A 17226-nucleotide genomic window follows, 5' to 3' on the forward strand; every position below is an offset into this window, starting at 1 on the left:
TTGATTATTTGTCCAGACCCATCTGCTCACCCACACTGATGTAGATCTTAATACACGTTTTGTCAGGTCTGATAATTATTCACTATTCTAAAATGAATCAGAACTAAAGTTAACCATATACACTTTAGTAAAGGGAGTCTGTGTGAGAGTTCACGCACTCATGTAGAGGTTAACCATCCACACCTCTGTCAGCAGATTACATAACATTTGACTTGCAAACCGGGCATTTTGGTCAGACAAAGTCCTTGAAGGAAATTTCAAGGACTTTGATAGTCACAGCCCTGAAGTCAATATTATGTTAGAGGTTATCTTGTGATGTGTGTTTTTACGGTGACCTTAGAAACAGGGTGGTTAGGGTATGACCAGGGATGGATTAACAAGCGGGTTGACTGGGCCGTTGCCCAGGGGCCTCTAAACCCTAAGGGCCCTATGGCAGACAGGTCTCTTTTTCATCGGAAAGGAGGAAGCGGGAACCAGGTTATCAACCAAATGGCCTGACCTACCCTCAAACCCCCTTCCTTCCTGGAGGGGAGGAGTTGCCCCTTCGGACGTTCCGCCACCGGCTGGTCTTCCCCGACATTAAAGTCGAACAAAAATAATCTCCGTCACTGCCTGCAACATACTAGGCCTATTCTTAATCAATGGAAAATGCGTAACTCTGCCCGGGTAGGTTCACTTTCCATGAGGCAGCGAACGTTACGGATTATAGGACTTCTTTGGGATGCTTTGATTTTTTAATTATTCAGCATTTAATCTGTGTAATTATTGTCTGCACACCAGAGCAAAAGGGGGAAAAAAACATTGGCTCACCGTTTATCAAGCGCTGAAACTTTGCCAGTTGAAAAACAATCTGTCGATGTTGAATGTCGATTTGTGACACCAGCGCTGAAAAAGCTTGATGCAGTGCAACAAATTGTGAAACAGACCACAGGTGTCTTGAGATGCGTTTATAAAAGTTATTTTAAACTAAACAGTGAGTTGTGGTGGGGCCTGGGTATCTCAGCGAGTATTGACGCTGACTACCACCCCTGGAGTCACGAGTCTGAATCCAGGGTGTGCTGAGTGACTCCAGCCAGGTCTCCTAAGCAACCAAATTGGCCCGGTTGCTAGGGAGGGTAAAGTCAATTCGGGTAACCTCCTCGTGGTCGTGATTAGTGGTTCTCGCTCTCAATGGGGCGTGTGGTAAGTTGTGCGTGGATCACGGAGAGTAGCATGAGCCTCCACATGCTGTGAGTCTCCGCGATGTCATGCACATCGAGTCACGTGATAAGATGCACGAATTGACGGTCTCAGAAGCGGAGGCAACTGAGACTTGTCCTCCGCCACCCGGATTGAGGTGAGTAACCGTGCCACCACGAGGACCTACTAAGTAGTGGGAATTGGGCATTCCAAACTGGGTGAAAACGGGGAAAAATAACAACAAAAAAACAGTGAGTTGTGGCACAATGTTCAAAGATGTCTGTTCAGTGCATGTTTACATGGCCTACGTGTGAAAAGCCTGTAACTCGCCCTATAGCCTACTTGAAAAACTGACCCGAACCTGGCCCAAAACCTGTAGGTTTGTCGGGTGCTGTCGGACTCAGATCGGGTTGAAGACCTCTAAACACGTGCAGAAAAACCGAATGATTTTGGTATTTGAATACCATGCACATCCCTATTAATAACACATGATTTTGGATCAGTTCATAATTAAAAAGTACATATAACTGGCCATGTAAGATATTGCTCCAAACTTTTCTTCCGTCAATTTGAAAAATCCAACGAAATCTGGCAAGCATCCTGTAGCGCATAAAAGTGAACGTAGTCACGTGAAACGTCATGGGGGGTCTTAATCCATCCTTGGGTATGACTGAATAACTGTGATCATATTTGAGGATTAGCTGACTTATTCAGTATCATTACATTATGTCGTTACTATTGGAGTAAACTAAGGTTAAGTGCTTTACCCAAAGGGATGACCCTTGAGGAATTTGAGCCTACAACCTGTAGGTTATCAGCCCAGATCTTTAACCACTGCACAACAATCAGAATCAAGAACTTTCTTCTTTAAAATAAATTTCTGTGTGTCTTTGTGAAATTATACAGAATTATTCTGTTGACCATTATTGAGTAATGATATTAAAAGAACAGTGCACAGAAAAATAAATCGTTTACTCTGTTTTTCTGAACGTGAATGAATTTTGTTCATCGAAATCTGTACTGTATATATTGACACCATGGATGAGCCTGGTGGCAGGATGTTTGCCTCCCTACATTTTCCTTGTGCCCCACCCCCAATAAAGAGACAAGCACTTGTTTTTCCGTAAAGATCAAAATATCCACCCCCAAAGATCACATCTTAGTACCCTGAATGACACGCCTGATAGCTGTTGGTGCTCCCATTTAATTTCCATAACAATTCAACAACCTTTCCAGTCAATTGAAATGACTGTATAAGGGTTTTCAAAAACCATTTTGATTCAGACCAGTTTGCTAAGGAATCATTTCAACTGACTTTGTGAACCAGTTTGACCAATTCATTGAAAAGATTTGACTCTTTTCGTTCACAATATGGATATGGCCATGGATTGCAAGTTTTATTGTACTCTAAAGCAGGGGCGGAGTCAGGAGTTTTTTTTTTTTTTTTTTTTTTTTTTACAGAGGTGGTCGGGCAGGAACCAGTGATCAGTCTGTGGTGGAAAATCGTCGGTCGGGGTGTTTGTTGGTGTAGAAAGACTAAATAAATTGTGCCCAAGTCAAAAAATGACCAAAACAGCAATTGCGAGTGGGGTGGTCAATGGGGTGGCAAACCCTGGCCATTTCAAATGTGTATTCATTAGGACTTTTCCAGATCTGGAAAGCACCATTTTAACATTTCCATGACTATGGAAACTGGAAACCCTGCCAGTCGATGTAAATGAGATAAAGAAGTCAAACAGCATAGCAGTCAAGTTTCATTGGAGTAATTTAAAGGCTCATCACCACCCTCTACCGGTAACATTGTGCACAACTGCATTGTGCATTCAACTTATGTTCTTAGAGTAATTACCAGGACAAACAACAGAGAACTTCCTAGAACCAGGTTTGATCACCAAGGACAAAATGAAAACAACTGCAGTTACAGTAAGACCTTGAACAAGACTAAGTGGCCATAATTGGTTATTTAACCAGGATTTCCCTTCACAAACATCTCAGTCCGTGAATATTACTGTACAAAGCAAACATGCACTAAAACTAGCGACCGAGCTGTAGAACTGCAGATACATGCTTTGGCAACGTAAGGCTGTTCGACCATGTCGCTAAAGCTACATGAAATCAACTATGAGGGGTTGTTTGTGTCAATACAAAGAGATGGAAGGATGACCGTGCCACATTTATTTAGAAGAATGACTTAAACGGACTTGTAACCATTGAAAAGGTCTAAAAAACCAAAAGGTGACCAGTTACAGCACACAAAATGTGTACTTTTCCTTAAACATTCATATAATTTTCCCCCCAATTTTTTTTTTTACTTTGATTAAAAGTTAACCAACAACACAAATACAAAAACGAGGACACATGGTTATTTTGTTACGAGTTTTAATTCAGATCAACATTACAAACAGTACAAACACTAGAAGAGAGAAAAAAAAAGAAAGCTGTTCTCCATTGTTCCCCCTGCTGCTGTCATAGTGCCATTATAACATCCCCCACTCTGCTGCCACTGCCCTGATAGCACAGTAACACAAATAAAACCTTTATGACGAAAAGGAAATGAGGTTAGTGCAGCAGGACCAATCACAGAGGAACCCTTCACATTCACATACCCCCTCTTACACCAACAAAACAAAATAAAAAGATTCTTAAAAGTGTGTTATGAAATGCTGATGCTTTAAGTGACGTGTCACACCTGCAAACCACACAAACAGAAGCGACAACCACAGCCACAGAAGAAAACAGAACCGCTAAAATAACTGTTCATAATAATAATAAAAAAAGAACATGGGGGATTCAAACAGACTCTGGGGCGTTAAAGTCTTTATCAAAGTTTAAAGATGTTTGATCTGTGTCAAGGTTTCCATCATGATGTTCTTTTCAGCGTTGAAGTTCATTTTCTGTCATTAGATCTGGAACGACTATAACAAGAGAACATCAAAAATAAGCTCAGCATTTGATGTCATTTCACAAGACCATATTTATATTTATTCTGTAGCACAGGGCTGGTCCTACGATGCAATCTTAAGAGTGGGAAAGAGGTTTCCCACCACTTTATCGGACTAGGAAGGGATTGTCAGAAGTTACTGGGGGGCACAAGGTTAATCTAGGGGGGCAATGGAGTACAATAAAATCCTGGTCATGGAGTACAATAAATCTGTACGTTTGGCATGTCTTTCATTATCCAACAGTACCGATTTTACTCCCCTTTTTCAAACAGGCTCAATGACTTCCTGAATGTTGGGGATACTCCATGACCAGGTCTCCTAAGCAACCACATTGGCCCGGTTGCTATGGAAGGTAGAGTCACATGGTGTAACCTCCTCGTGGTCGCGATTAGTAGTTCTTGCTCTCAATGGGGCAACTGAGACAAATGAGCCACGTGATAAGATGCGCGGATTGACAGTCTCAGAAGCGGAGGCAATTGAGACATGTCCTCTGCCACCCGGATTGAGGCGAGTAACCGCGCCACCACGAGGACCTACTAAGTAGTGGGAATTCCAAATTGTGAGAAAAGGGGATGTAAAATGTAAAAAAAAAATAATGGTTTATAATGAAGGACTGCATAAAGAAATTAGATTCTTACCTTCTTGATCGAGAGAAAGATCGAGAGGGTTTGTGGTTCCTGTCACGGGACAGAGATCGCTCCCTCTTGCGCTCTCTGGAAAGTGACCTGGACAGAATCGTGAAAAGACGATTAGCAAGATATGCCCAATTAAAACACAAGAACCCAAAGATGGAAAAACAAACAAACAATTGGAATACAGCTCAGAAATCTTCCAGAAGTAAAAATTTCCACAGCGTAACTGATCTTAAGAGGCAAGTATAAACCTTGTAAAGAACAGCCTACCAGAGGCTCCGAGGTTAGGGTCTGTGTAATTTGAACACTTGAAAAGTTGCCAATTGCTCTGCTACCATTCCAGTAACAACTGTCAAAAAGTCTCTGATACACCCATTTCAGATCTTGGAATCTTTACTAGTGAGCTAATCCATAGAACCTGGAGTATTAGATAAGGGATACATTCAAAATGGGCAGCGCACCAGGACCAGGATTGAAAAACAAGACTCAACGTTACATCAGCTAACCACTGGGGTACCTCAAGGTTCAGTGTTAGGCCCTCTTCTGTTCTTGATATACACAAATTCACTGGGCTTCTTGTATCTTGTGCTTTACTATATCATAAAAATCAGCCCCTGCATGACTTAATATGTGTTGCATCTCCTGGACAAGGCTTTGTTTACTCAAGACCTACTGGCTACTGCAACGCTCTACATCACTTGTAATGCTTTGTGGTACAAGTAGTTAATTTTCTCCCTCATAAAAGTCATGAAGCATCGTGTGCTTTCTTTTCCCCCCAATTCTCAAATACTTTGTTGCTTAGAATCAACATTGGTCCATAAAAACCTGACTGAAATGCTTCTTGAGAAAATGGATAGGAAATATACTTCTGGAACCTAATCTGCTGAAAAATTGGGCAATCACTGTTGAGTTCTAGGGGATGATAATACAAGAACAGGTGGGTCTCTTACCTGCTACGACTACGACTGAAGCTCCTCCTCCTGGGAGATCTAAAGAAAAAAAGTAACAGAGTAAGCATGCGCTAATCAACATGAAAACACACCTCAAAACCCCTGAAACTCCAACCTGCTTAAACACTCTTCACCGCCCTGATACAGGGGTGGAGTGGAGACCCGCTCTGCTGCTGAGATCTCACAACACATGAGGGTTTGGAGAACCTCAAAGAAACACTGTGACACTGGTCTGAACATACTAAGAGAATTAAACTCTAGTAAAGTGAGTCTTAGTAATGCACTAGTTGGTGAATTCACTGGAAACTCAACAGAAACGCACTGCAAACAACACAACAGAATGAAGACAGTGACAAACCAAGAGCAGCACTCAAAGCCCTCGCTTTTTATGTAACCTGAACCTCCGTTTGGGCTCCCCATCAGTCTGCTTACAGCTTAACGTCACTCTCCCTTCAGGAGTTTGCTAAAGATTTCATACCAACCCTGCTTGATTGAACTGAACAGGATATTGCTCCTCATCTTACATCTGTATTCAGCATTAAACTGTATGAAGCAGGAAAAACTTACTAGTTTTTTGGTTTTCAACAAGCTAGAAAAGGCGAAGGGGAGGTGGCTGGCGGCCGGGGAGCAGAATTGGCGGGAAAGTGCAGGCCAGATGCTGCGAGCTGATTAGCTGGCTTGCGGATGGGGGCTGGATGTAGTGGATTTTTCCTGCTTTTATTGGTTAGCCGAAGGCTGTTGCTGGTGATTTGTAGTGTAGACATTGGGTAACGTAAAACGCTGATTGGTCAGGAATGTGAAGTGGGCCGCTGACGATTGGGTGTTAAGGTTGGAGGAAGAGGAGCTGACAACGGCATGCTCAGGAACCAATGGGCTGGTGCGACCTGATGACCGGCCGTGCCTGGGTCATGTGACACCAACGCAGCCAGCTGATTGGGGCACGCTGGTCACATGATGCTGAAAGAGGACTAGTAGACTGACTCAGAGGGTGGTGAGGAGAGGCATGGTGGTGACTCTGCAACGGGGTTCATTTTTATTAATATAGGTAAAGGAAAATAATCAAAAACAACCTTCATTTAAGTCAACAAAAGATTGCATTCCAACCAATATTAGTCCTGATTACCAAGTGATTACTTGGCTGAGAGTGCCAATTTACAATGTTTCATAATAAACACTAATCTCTCATGATCTAATGTAGTTCTGCAGTATTATCACTAATGTATTCATTACCTCATCATAGTAAAACTTACTTCAATAAAGCAATTCAGTCATAATGTCAATTTGTAGGCCAATTTGGGTCACCTCTGGAATTTACAATGAGTTTTTAATGAATGGTGAAAGTTGATTTACAACAAATTACACAGTCATACGTGAATCTTGAAGCCATTGTATGCATTAAAAACAAGTGGCTCATCGAAAACTGCCATTTGAATAGCCCATTAGAAATTCCAGAAGAAAACCTGCAAGCTTGAAAATGCCAATTCTCTTCCAGGTTTTAGGACTACAAATTTAATATCTTAATCCTAGAACTAGTAGAATTTAAGTTGCTCAGTCTGGCATGAGTCATGTTCATTGTTTAATGGCTATCAATGAAAATGAAGATGGAAGAGCAAACGTTCTCCAGCAGACACTCATCAGAACCAGGATAGAACCGGCCCGGCCGAGAGCACAGGCCTCAGGGTCTAGTGAGGGGCAGAATCTGATTAGTTTATCTCTGAAATCTACAGACAAGTAAGCGGAAGACAGGTTCACCTGCGCCTGGGGGGCGGACTACGTCTGCGGTAGTCATCGCGTGGGCGTCGGCTCCAGGAAGGAGGCGGACCCCGGTTCCGAGTTCGCTTCTCACCGTTGGACAGTTCCACTCTGACTCGGCAACCGCAAAGGGTCCTACATGATGACATCAATTAAATGCCAAAGTTCAACTGATCTCAAAAGCTTTAGTGTAGGACAGCAATTTTCTATCGAGTATGAATCGGCACTTACCGCCCATCCATCTCTCTGACGGCATCTGTTGCATCACGGGGATCTTCAAACTCCACAAATGCAAAGCCGGGAGGGTTCCTGGCCACCCAGACACTCCTCAGGGGTCCATAGTAGCCAAACGCCCTCTCCAGCTCCGATTTATTCCCATTGTTACCTAAATTCCCAACGTACACCTTACAGTCCAAAGGGCAATCCCGATGCATGACTCAAATCTACGGTACAAACAGCAGCTCACCATTAATAACCAGCAAAACTTCTGACAAGGTGTCTATCAGCATTTTTAAATGGAAGCAATGGAGATCAATACATTCAGCATTAGAAATTAGCACACATCTCAAAGATGTTTGTTTAAAAGGGTTGCATCTGGAAAGCATTGCACGATAGACATCTTTAAAAAAAAGAGCAGATTTACAAACATTCTAAATCATAAACGTCTCAAAAACATCTGCTGAATGTCTTACTGACATCGTGTACATGTGGAAGAAGTATTTTTTTTTACGTTTGCTCATCTGTAATACGTCTAAAAGATGTTTCCTCTCAGCTGTCAATAAGACATTAAGCAGATGTCAATCTGATCTTTTTAAGATGTTTAGCAGACGTTAAATAGAATACGATGCTTTCCAGATGAAAAGATCTATAACAGACGTCTTGGAGATGTATGTGTGCTATCTGGGATCAGGGGAGTCACAGGTGTAAAATAAGTCATTAATAAACCAATCATATACAAGGAAGAGATTTTCATTGTTTAAATAAGAGGATTGAGATATATGATAATGATGTGTAAAGGTGTGGCTGCTCTCTGCCTCCACCCCCTCAATACCTGACTCAGTTTCTGCTTAATTTATGTGCTTTAAATTAATTGCACATTCATATTGCCCAAGCTTTAGTTATGCTGCATAACATTGCATTTACTTTGTTAATGTATTAAGAGTAGACCAGATGTATTTGTGTTGTAATTTGGCTTAACCATTTATCAGATTATTAACATTGTAGTCCATACAGAGCTTTAGCTTTGTAAATAGAGTCTGTTATTTTACAATATTGCATTAACACATTTACATTACAGCAACAGAATGTTAAATAATATTGATAAACTAGCAAAATACAAAAATATGTATAGAAACAGTAAAAGCAAAAACGATAAGAGAAATATTAAGTAATGAATAAAACATGCAAAAACAGTTAATTAAAGAATCCATCACGTTTTCTGCTTTTGTTTGCTGTTCAAAATGGCGCGTGGAACACATGCTAAAACACAAAAATTTACCAGTTTGAGCTGCTGAAAACATGATTAAGATTATTACTACATTTCTAAAAACAAGTAACGACTGTAATGTGTACAGACACAGTGCACAAACAAAAGCTGAAAAATGAGCTTACCGTATAATTATGTGTGTTTGATTCGTTGCTCTCTTTCTGATCCGCTCTGAAAATGGCGCATCGAGGAAATCGGGAAAGCATTTACGTACCAGAACATACGTGATGACGCACGCAACGTGGGCGGAGCATTTGGATAAAAGGCGCGTCTTTTTATTTAGTGTACCATTTGGTTAATTAAAGGTCCTTAGAGGACAAAAATGTCCGCGTCAAAAAAACTGCCATTAAATATTATATATTAATATTATTTTCCATTTTCAATTGGTTAATTTTTTAAACCAACATCAGTCCTGATCATATTTACCAAATATCTTCAGGATTTTAACCCTTTAAATGCCAGTTTGTTTACATAATGCCACTGTTGTTTTTTTATGAGAAAAAATAAATAAAAAAAATAATTATTTTCCATATACTAAATGTTAAGGGGAATGTTTTTGTTGTTGTTGGATTATCACAGTCTGGAGTATGTCAATGATTAGCAACGACATTGATTTTGATGCATTATTATTTTTGTGCAGTGTCAGATTAAAACATAAACTCACACTCAGGACCTTAAAGGACAAAAATGTCCACTTCAAAAAACTGCCATAATAATATTATATATTAATATTATTTTCCACTTTCACTGCATAGTGTCCAGTTAAGTTAAAAACATCAATTTATTAAATTCACTAAAATAAATTATCCTTAACCCTTGTGCGCCAGTTTAAAGAAGTTACTCTTATATATTAATATTATTTTTAGGGATGGGCGATACCACATATTTTCTTTTCGATTCAGTACCAAGTACTTTTAGGTCAGTATCACCGATATCGATACCGATACCTCTATTAAATTGAATTTTTACTAATTCTTTGGATAAAAGGAGTACCTTTATTATTACTTTATATATATATATATATATATATATATATATATATGTATGTATGGGCCTAAACAGAAAATTATTAGGCTGCTTTGTTTACCCTTTAAAAATTAGTTAGTATAAGCCACATATGAAACCTCAAAATGAACCATAGATATTATTATATGGTTACTATTACTAAAACCAAGTTACCATATGGATACTACAGCAATGCTGTAGTAAAACCATGGTTAATTGTATCAAAACCTTGGTTACTGCCAAAAAAAAAAAAAAAAAAAAAAAAAAACATGGTTACTACAGTATTACTACAGTAAATCCATGGTAAGTTTTCAAAAGGGTATAATTTATTAACCAGGATTATACAGATCATTAACAATGTTTTATCAACTCTGAATTTAAATAAAGCTGTAAAATTTGTCACACAACTCCATTATAATACATGTCACGTCTTGTCATTACTTAGTGTGAATAACTCCAGATGGTGTTTTTCTGTCATTACTTCAGGAAAGCACAGCTCTCTCTTTGAACGAGTGCTGTGAATGAAAGGGTGAGCGCTGTCTGTGTCTGCTGGTGTATTTGAGCATTTCTGCACATCAAGATGAGCGGACGAAAAAATAGTTCCTGTGCCTGTGCAACAATTCGCTCATATAATTATTTTTTCCACTTCTAAGCTTATGAGATGCATTAATATTCATGTGATCTAAATAATAAGATCACTTGTAAAAAAAAAACAAAAAAAAACACATCAGTATCGGACGTATCGATACTTTAGTATCAATCTGCCCATCCCTAATTATTTTCCACTTTCACTGACTTCAGTCCTGATCATAACTACCAAATATTCATTCATTTTCAGGATTGTAACCCTTTAAATGCCAGTTTGTTTACATAATGCCACTGTTGTTTTTTTACACACACACACACACACACACACACACACACACACACACAGATTTCTCAATACACACATACAAAACACACTCTGACATCCATATCAACACACACACACAATTTTAGCTGCATCATTTATTCACTTGTCCTGCAGTGCTCTATAATACAGCAAACAGAGAATAGGGGAAAAGCTTGTATTTGCTCCATAGGCTAAACATGAGGAAAATGGTGCCATCTGGTGGAAAATATTAAAAATGTAAATATTGAAGCCAGGGCTCAGGAATGAAAGTATAATATCATATAATTCATGATTTTATGCTTTAATGGCACTGGGATCAAATATTGCAGTTTTAATGGGTTTCAATGGGGACATTTTTGTCCTGAAGGTCCTGAGTGTAACTATTTTGTGTACACAGTGTATTATAGATGTATTATAGGAACTGAGGTTGAAATATCAAAATTCCCCCAAAAATACACACCTTTGGCTAAATTTATGCCGTTGGCATTAACACAGCCAAAATGATCGAAAAAACAAAAATTACAAAGACAAAAATGTCCCGAAGGTCGCACAAGGGTTAAACGTTTTTCATGATGCATAACCCTGTCACGTCAGCCATTTTCATTTTATTACAGTAACAGAGTTTCCAGAACAGAAAGACAAAAGGAGAAAGAGCATTCAACACCAAGGGGATTAAGTAAAAGTGCTAAAATCATTAAAATACAGATCAAAATAGAAAAAAGCGAAAACGATATGGGGGAGGGTAATTCACTTAATATAAAATGAAGAAAAATAAATCATAACAAGCGTACAAAGACAAACAAAAAAGCCATAACAGGGGTTAAATAATACCAAAAGTAATATAAAGACACAGATATTCGAACACGCGTTTGTAATGGTGGCCAGCTGATAGATAGCTGTGCAATGTGTATAAACCTCACTCTCCTGACCTCAAGAGGTGCACTAGCGACTGATGCTAGAGCCTTTAGCCTCCTGGTTAGTGCACCCACCTCCCATGCAGGAGATGCCGGTTTGAGTCCCATACAGAGCGGGTAGAACAGGAGCGTCACAATGGTGCCGTGACCCGGATGGGAGTGAGGTTTAGGGGGGTGAGTGTAACAGGAGCCAGCTGTTAGATAGCTGTGCAATGTGTATAAACCTCACTCTCCTGACCTCAAGAGGTGCACTAGCGACTGATGCTAGAGCCTTTAGCCTCCTTGTTAGCGCACCCACCTCCCATGCCGGAGACGCCGGTTTGAGTCCCGTACGGACATTCAAGGTTTTGGTGGCTTTTATTGGTGGAAGAGTTGGACAGAGTTTTAATGTTAATTCTAATATCACATTGAAAATGATATAACCACTACAACACATTACATTTATGAATGAAGTTACATAAAAAATATAAATTTTTATTTTATCCTCCACATACATAAACCATACATTCTTAAAATAAAGTTGAAAATATTAACCCTGATAGCACACGTACATCACCCAGATGTCAATTTGATGTGTGTTTAAATTTTTACATTGTTTGCTCATCTTACTGTAAAGAAATCCAACTTTAATTTTGTCAGATAAACTCAATTTTAAAAGTTGATTGAACTATACAATGTACAAAAAGATGAGATTACTTAAAACAATCAATAAAGTCAACTTTTATGCCATTCAAATCAGAGCAACTTTTTTAATCAAGATTGTGATGTGTTCCAGATGAAAAACAGACATCTCTGAGATGTACCAAAAATTCCAGAATTACCATCTGTTACCATCAATCACTACAGGCTGCTAGTTTGATAGGTCATTTTGAGAAACTGAAAATGAAGCTGTTATGTAAATAGGCTTGCAGAGATGCTCTGTAGTGACTTTAATCCAATGCTCAAGAAGCAATATAAAAATACAGCTCTCAAAGTCACTACAACAGAATGCTTCGGTGCTGTTTTTGCAACAACAACAAAATTGCAATCGCATGCAGCGTGTGCAGTTTTTTGTATAGCTTGATACAAGTCATGTAGCAGTTCACAAATGGAAAATGAAAGACCTGTTTGTCTTGAGTAATGCTAAACACCTTACTGATGTCTCTTTGATGTATCATTATAGTAGGGCAAAGACTTGTTTTCGGGTGACACATAAATACATGCTTTTGTCTCCACCTGCTGGTGAAAAGATGTAAGCTTGGACAATCTTTTTGGGGAACGGATTCAATTGGGAGTCATTGGGATGAATCAGGATTCCCACTGCTTACACATGCCAAAAATACAGCCAGTGAGTACATAGCTAATTACTAGTGCTATGTGCAAAATCACTCCCCTTTCCTACAAAGTGCACTATATATATATATTTTTTTTTTTTTTTTTTTTGGACTCAAGATGGCGCCGAGTATGGCTGCTGCGTTGCGAGCTCCGACACAACTTAGCAATGGTTTGTTTGTTTTGTTTACAATTCTTATGTTTTTTGTCTTGGATGTTGCCTGCCTTATTGTCTACGACAGACAAACACTTTTGGACATTGGCTCAGCGATCTCACACCGTAAACCGGACTTCACATTCCTCAATGCCGACCCGCTGTTTACAAACACGCAAGCGGAGCCCTTTGTCTGGGCAGCACGGCCGCGGAAACGCAGGAGGAAAAGGGGAAACAGAGCCGGCGTTCTCATCAGAGTAAGACGCCGCGCAAATCGACCCCCGCTACCCACTATTCTACTGGCAAATGTTCAGTCTCTGGATAACAAGCTCTGTGAGCTGAAAGCGCGGATCTCTTTCCAACGAGAGATGAGGGACTGCTGCGTTATCTGCCTTACGGAAACTTGGATGTCTGCGGAGATTCCAGACTCAGCCATTGAACCCGCGGGGTTCTCCATGCTCCGAGCGGACAGAGCGAAAGACCTCTCAGGTAAAACTAGAGGAGGTGGTGTATGTTTTATGATCAACAAATCCTGGTGTGATCAGAGGAACGTACATTCCATCAAGTCTTTCTGTTCTCCTGATCTGGAATTTCTTATGCTTCTGTGTCGACCATTCTGGCTACCGAGGGAATTCACAACGGTCATTATCACTGCTGTGTACATTCCCCCACAAGCCGACACAGACCGGGCACTCAAGGAACTGTATGGGAGTATAAGTGAGCAGGAAACCGCGCACCCTGAGGCCGCGTTCATTGTGACCGGGGACTTTAATAAAGCCAGTTTAAAATCAGTCGCACCAAAATATCATCAGCACATTAGTTTCAACACACGAGGGGACCGGGTTTTGGACCATTGCTACTCTCCGTTCCGGGATGGCTACAAATCCCTCCCCCGCCCACCATTTGGCAAATCGGACCACTCTTCCATTCTGCTTCTGCCCGCTTACAGGCAGAAACTGAAACAGGAAGCACCCACCCTCAGAACGATCCAGTGCTGGTCAGACCAATCAGACTCTACGCTACAAGACTGTTTTGATCACACGGACTGGGAGATGTTCCGGTCCGCCTCTGATGACGACATCGAGCTTTACGCTGATAGCGTAATGTGCTTCATCAGAACGTGTGTAGAGGAAGTGATTCCGACCAGAACTGTGCGAATCTATCTGAATCAGAAGCCGTGGATCAACAGCGATGTTCGCGCAGCACTTAATGTGCGGACCTCCGCTTTTAATTCCGGGAACGCGGAGGAGCATAAACAAGCCAGTTATGCCCTCCGAAAAACTATCAAAACAGCAAAACGCCAGTACAGGAGTAAGATTGAAGGACAGTTTAACACCACCAACTCTAGAAGCATGTGGCAGGGAATTAACATCATCACGGACTTTAAAGGGAATAAAAACTCCGCCATGAACACCGCTGCCTCTCTACCGGATGAGCTAAATACTTTTTATGCTCGTTTCGAGGGAAATAACACTGCCCTCGCGGAGAGAGCTCTCACGGCCGAAGCTACAGAGGTTAGTTCACTCTCCGTCTCTTTAGCGGATGTAACCCGATCCTTCCGACGGGTGAATATCCGCAAAGCCGCGGGTCCAGACGGCATTCCGGGCCGCGTCATCAGAGCGTGCGCGAACCAGCTGGCTGGTGTTTTTACGGACATTTTCAACCTTTCCCTCTCTTTGTCTGTAGTCCCCACATGCTTTAAAACATCCACCATTGTGCCTGTTCCAAAACAATCGAAAATAACTTGTTTAAATGACTGGCGTCCTGTTGCTCTGACCCCCATCATCAGCAAATGTTTTGAGAGACTAATCAGAGATTACATCTGCTCTGTGCTGCCTCTCTCTCTTGACCCATTGCAGTTTGCTTACCGCAACAACCGCTCCACTGATGATGCCATTGCATCTACAATACACACTGCTCTCTCCCACCTGGAAAAAAAGAACACTTATGTGAGAATGCTGTTTGTAGACTACAGCTCAGCATTCAACACCATAGTGCCCTCCAAGCTAGATGAGAAACTCCGGGCTCTGGGCTTAAACAGCTCGCTGTGCAGCTGGATCCTGGACTTCCTGTCAAGCAGACGCCAGGTGGTTAGAATAGGCAGCAACATCTCCTCATCACTGACCCTCAACACTGGAGCCCCGCAGGGCTGTGTTCTCAGCCCACTACTGTATTCCCTGTACACACATGACTGTGTGGCAACACATAGCTCCAATGCCATCATTAAGTTTGCTGATGACACGACGGTGGTAGGTCTGATCACTGACAATGATGAAACAGCCTACAGAGAGGAGGTGCACACTCTGACACACTGGTGTCAGGAGCACAACCTCTCCCTCAACGTCAGTAAGACAAAGGAGCTTGTGGTGGACTTCAGGAGAAAAGACAGAGAACACAGTCCAATCACCATCAATGGAGCACCAGTGGAGAGAGTCAGCAGCTTCAAGTTCCTGGGTGTCCACATCACTGAGGAACTCACATGGTCCGTCCACACTGAAGTCGTTGTGAAGAAGGCTCATCAGCGCCTTTTCTTCCTGAGACGGCTGAGGAAGTTTGGAATGAACCGCCACATCCTCACACGGTTCTACACCTGCACTGTGGAGAGCATCCTGACTGGCTGTATCTCCGCCTGGTACGGCAATAGCACTGCCCACAACCGCAAAGCACTGCAAAGGGTGGTGCGAACTGCCAGACACATCATCGGAGGTGAGCTTCCCTCCCTCCAGGAAATATATACAAGGCAGTGTGTGAAAAAAGCTCGGAGGATCATCAGAGACTCCAGCCACCCGAGCCATGGGCTGTTCTCACTGCTACCATCAGGTAGGCGGTATCGCAGCATCAGGACCCGCACCAGCCGACTCCATGATAGCTTCTTCCCCCAAGCAATCAGACTTCTGAACTCTTGATCTCCCACGATCAAAATACATCATCCCTGCACTTTATTACTCTTTTATCTCACACCGGACTGTCATAAATTATATTACTGTTATTATATTATGTCTCTCTTAACAACTGACTATCAACCGACAGCCTGAATGTCAATACAGTACAATACTGTACATTCTATATATATACTTTTTTCATATATATTTTAATTTTTATTGAATAATGTGTATCTATATAGTATCTATATAGTAAAAAACAAAAAAAACAAAAAAAAACAAAAACAGCATATTGTATACTGTGCAATGTATGTTATTATTGTATATTGTTGAGTGTAATTGTGTATAACAGATGTTTAAATTGTGTTGTGTTAATTTGATGTTTTAAGTTGTGTAATTATGTATAACAGATGTTTAAATTGTGTTGTGTTAATTTGATGTTTTAAGTCGAGTTTAATTATGTATAACAGATGTTTAAATTGCGTTGTGTTAATTTGATGTTTATTGTAGATTGGCGTATGTCTCATCACTGTCACGACTGCTGTGTTGATCAGAACTGCACCCAAGAATTTCACACATCATTGCACTTGTGTATATGGCTGTGTGACAATAAAGTGATTTGATTTGATTTTTTTTTTTTTTATAGGGTGTCAGCTGTTTGTAGTATTGTCCAAATTCTGTTTTTTGGATTTTTCCCCTTTTTCTCCCAATTTGGAATGCCCAATTCCCAATGCGCTCTAAGTCCTCGTGGTTGCATAGTGATTCGCCTCAGTCCGGGTGGTGGAGGACGAATCCCAGTTGCCTCCGCGTCTGAGACAGTCAACCTTATCACGTGGCTTGTTGAGCGCGTTGCCACGGAGACATAGCGCATGTGGAGGCTTCACGCCATCCACCGCGGCAACCACGCTCAATTCACCATGCTCCCCACCGAGAACAAACCACATTATAGCGACCACGAGGAGGTTACCCCATGTGACTCTACCCTCCCTAGCAACCGGGCCAATTTGGTTGCTTAGGAGACCTGGCTGGAGTCACTCAGCACGCCCTGGGATTCGAACTAGCGAACTAGCGGACTCCAGGCGTGGTAGCCAGCGTATTTTACCACTGAGCTACCCAGGCCCCAGTAT

General features: G+C 41.2%; 1 protein-coding gene across 1 annotated transcript; it reads right to left on the reverse strand.

Annotated features, from left to right (window-relative positions):
• Nucleotides 1–3541: 3541 nt before the first annotated feature.
• LOC127439172 (serine/arginine-rich splicing factor 3-like) lies at nt 3542–9187 on the reverse strand. The gene is made up of 6 exons (XM_051695304.1): nt 9067–9187; nt 7687–7898; nt 7456–7590; nt 5704–5742; nt 4760–4846; nt 3542–4094 (listed from the first exon to the last, which is right to left on the reverse strand). Exons 2-6 carry the CDS (start codon nt 7887–7889, stop codon nt 4067–4069), a joined length of 492 nt encoding a protein of 163 aa, XP_051551264.1. The 5' UTR covers nt 7890–7898; nt 9067–9187; the 3' UTR covers nt 3542–4066.
• Nucleotides 9188–17226: the final 8039 nt, after the last annotated feature.

Source organism: Myxocyprinus asiaticus, chromosome 50, assembly GCF_019703515.2.
Source record: "Myxocyprinus asiaticus isolate MX2 ecotype Aquarium Trade chromosome 50, UBuf_Myxa_2, whole genome shotgun sequence".
Classification (NCBI taxonomy): Eukaryota; Metazoa; Chordata; class Actinopteri; order Cypriniformes; family Catostomidae; genus Myxocyprinus; species Myxocyprinus asiaticus.

Bases quoted from the DNA above. Each gene is read 5' to 3' on its own strand.
- LOC127439172 (XM_051695304.1), bottom strand. From the start codon at position 7,889: ATGCATCGGGATTGCCCTTTGGACTGTAAGGTGTACGTTGGGAATTTA. The intron at 5,743-7,455 runs GTGAACCTGTCT...TTTTTTCTTTAG, and splicing joins AGTCCGCCCCCCAGGCGCAG to ATCTCCCAGGAGGAGGAGCT. The intron at 4,847-5,703 runs GTAAGAGACCCA...GATTCTGTCCAG, and splicing joins TTCAGTCGTAGTCGTAGCAG to GTCACTTTCCAGAGAGCGCA.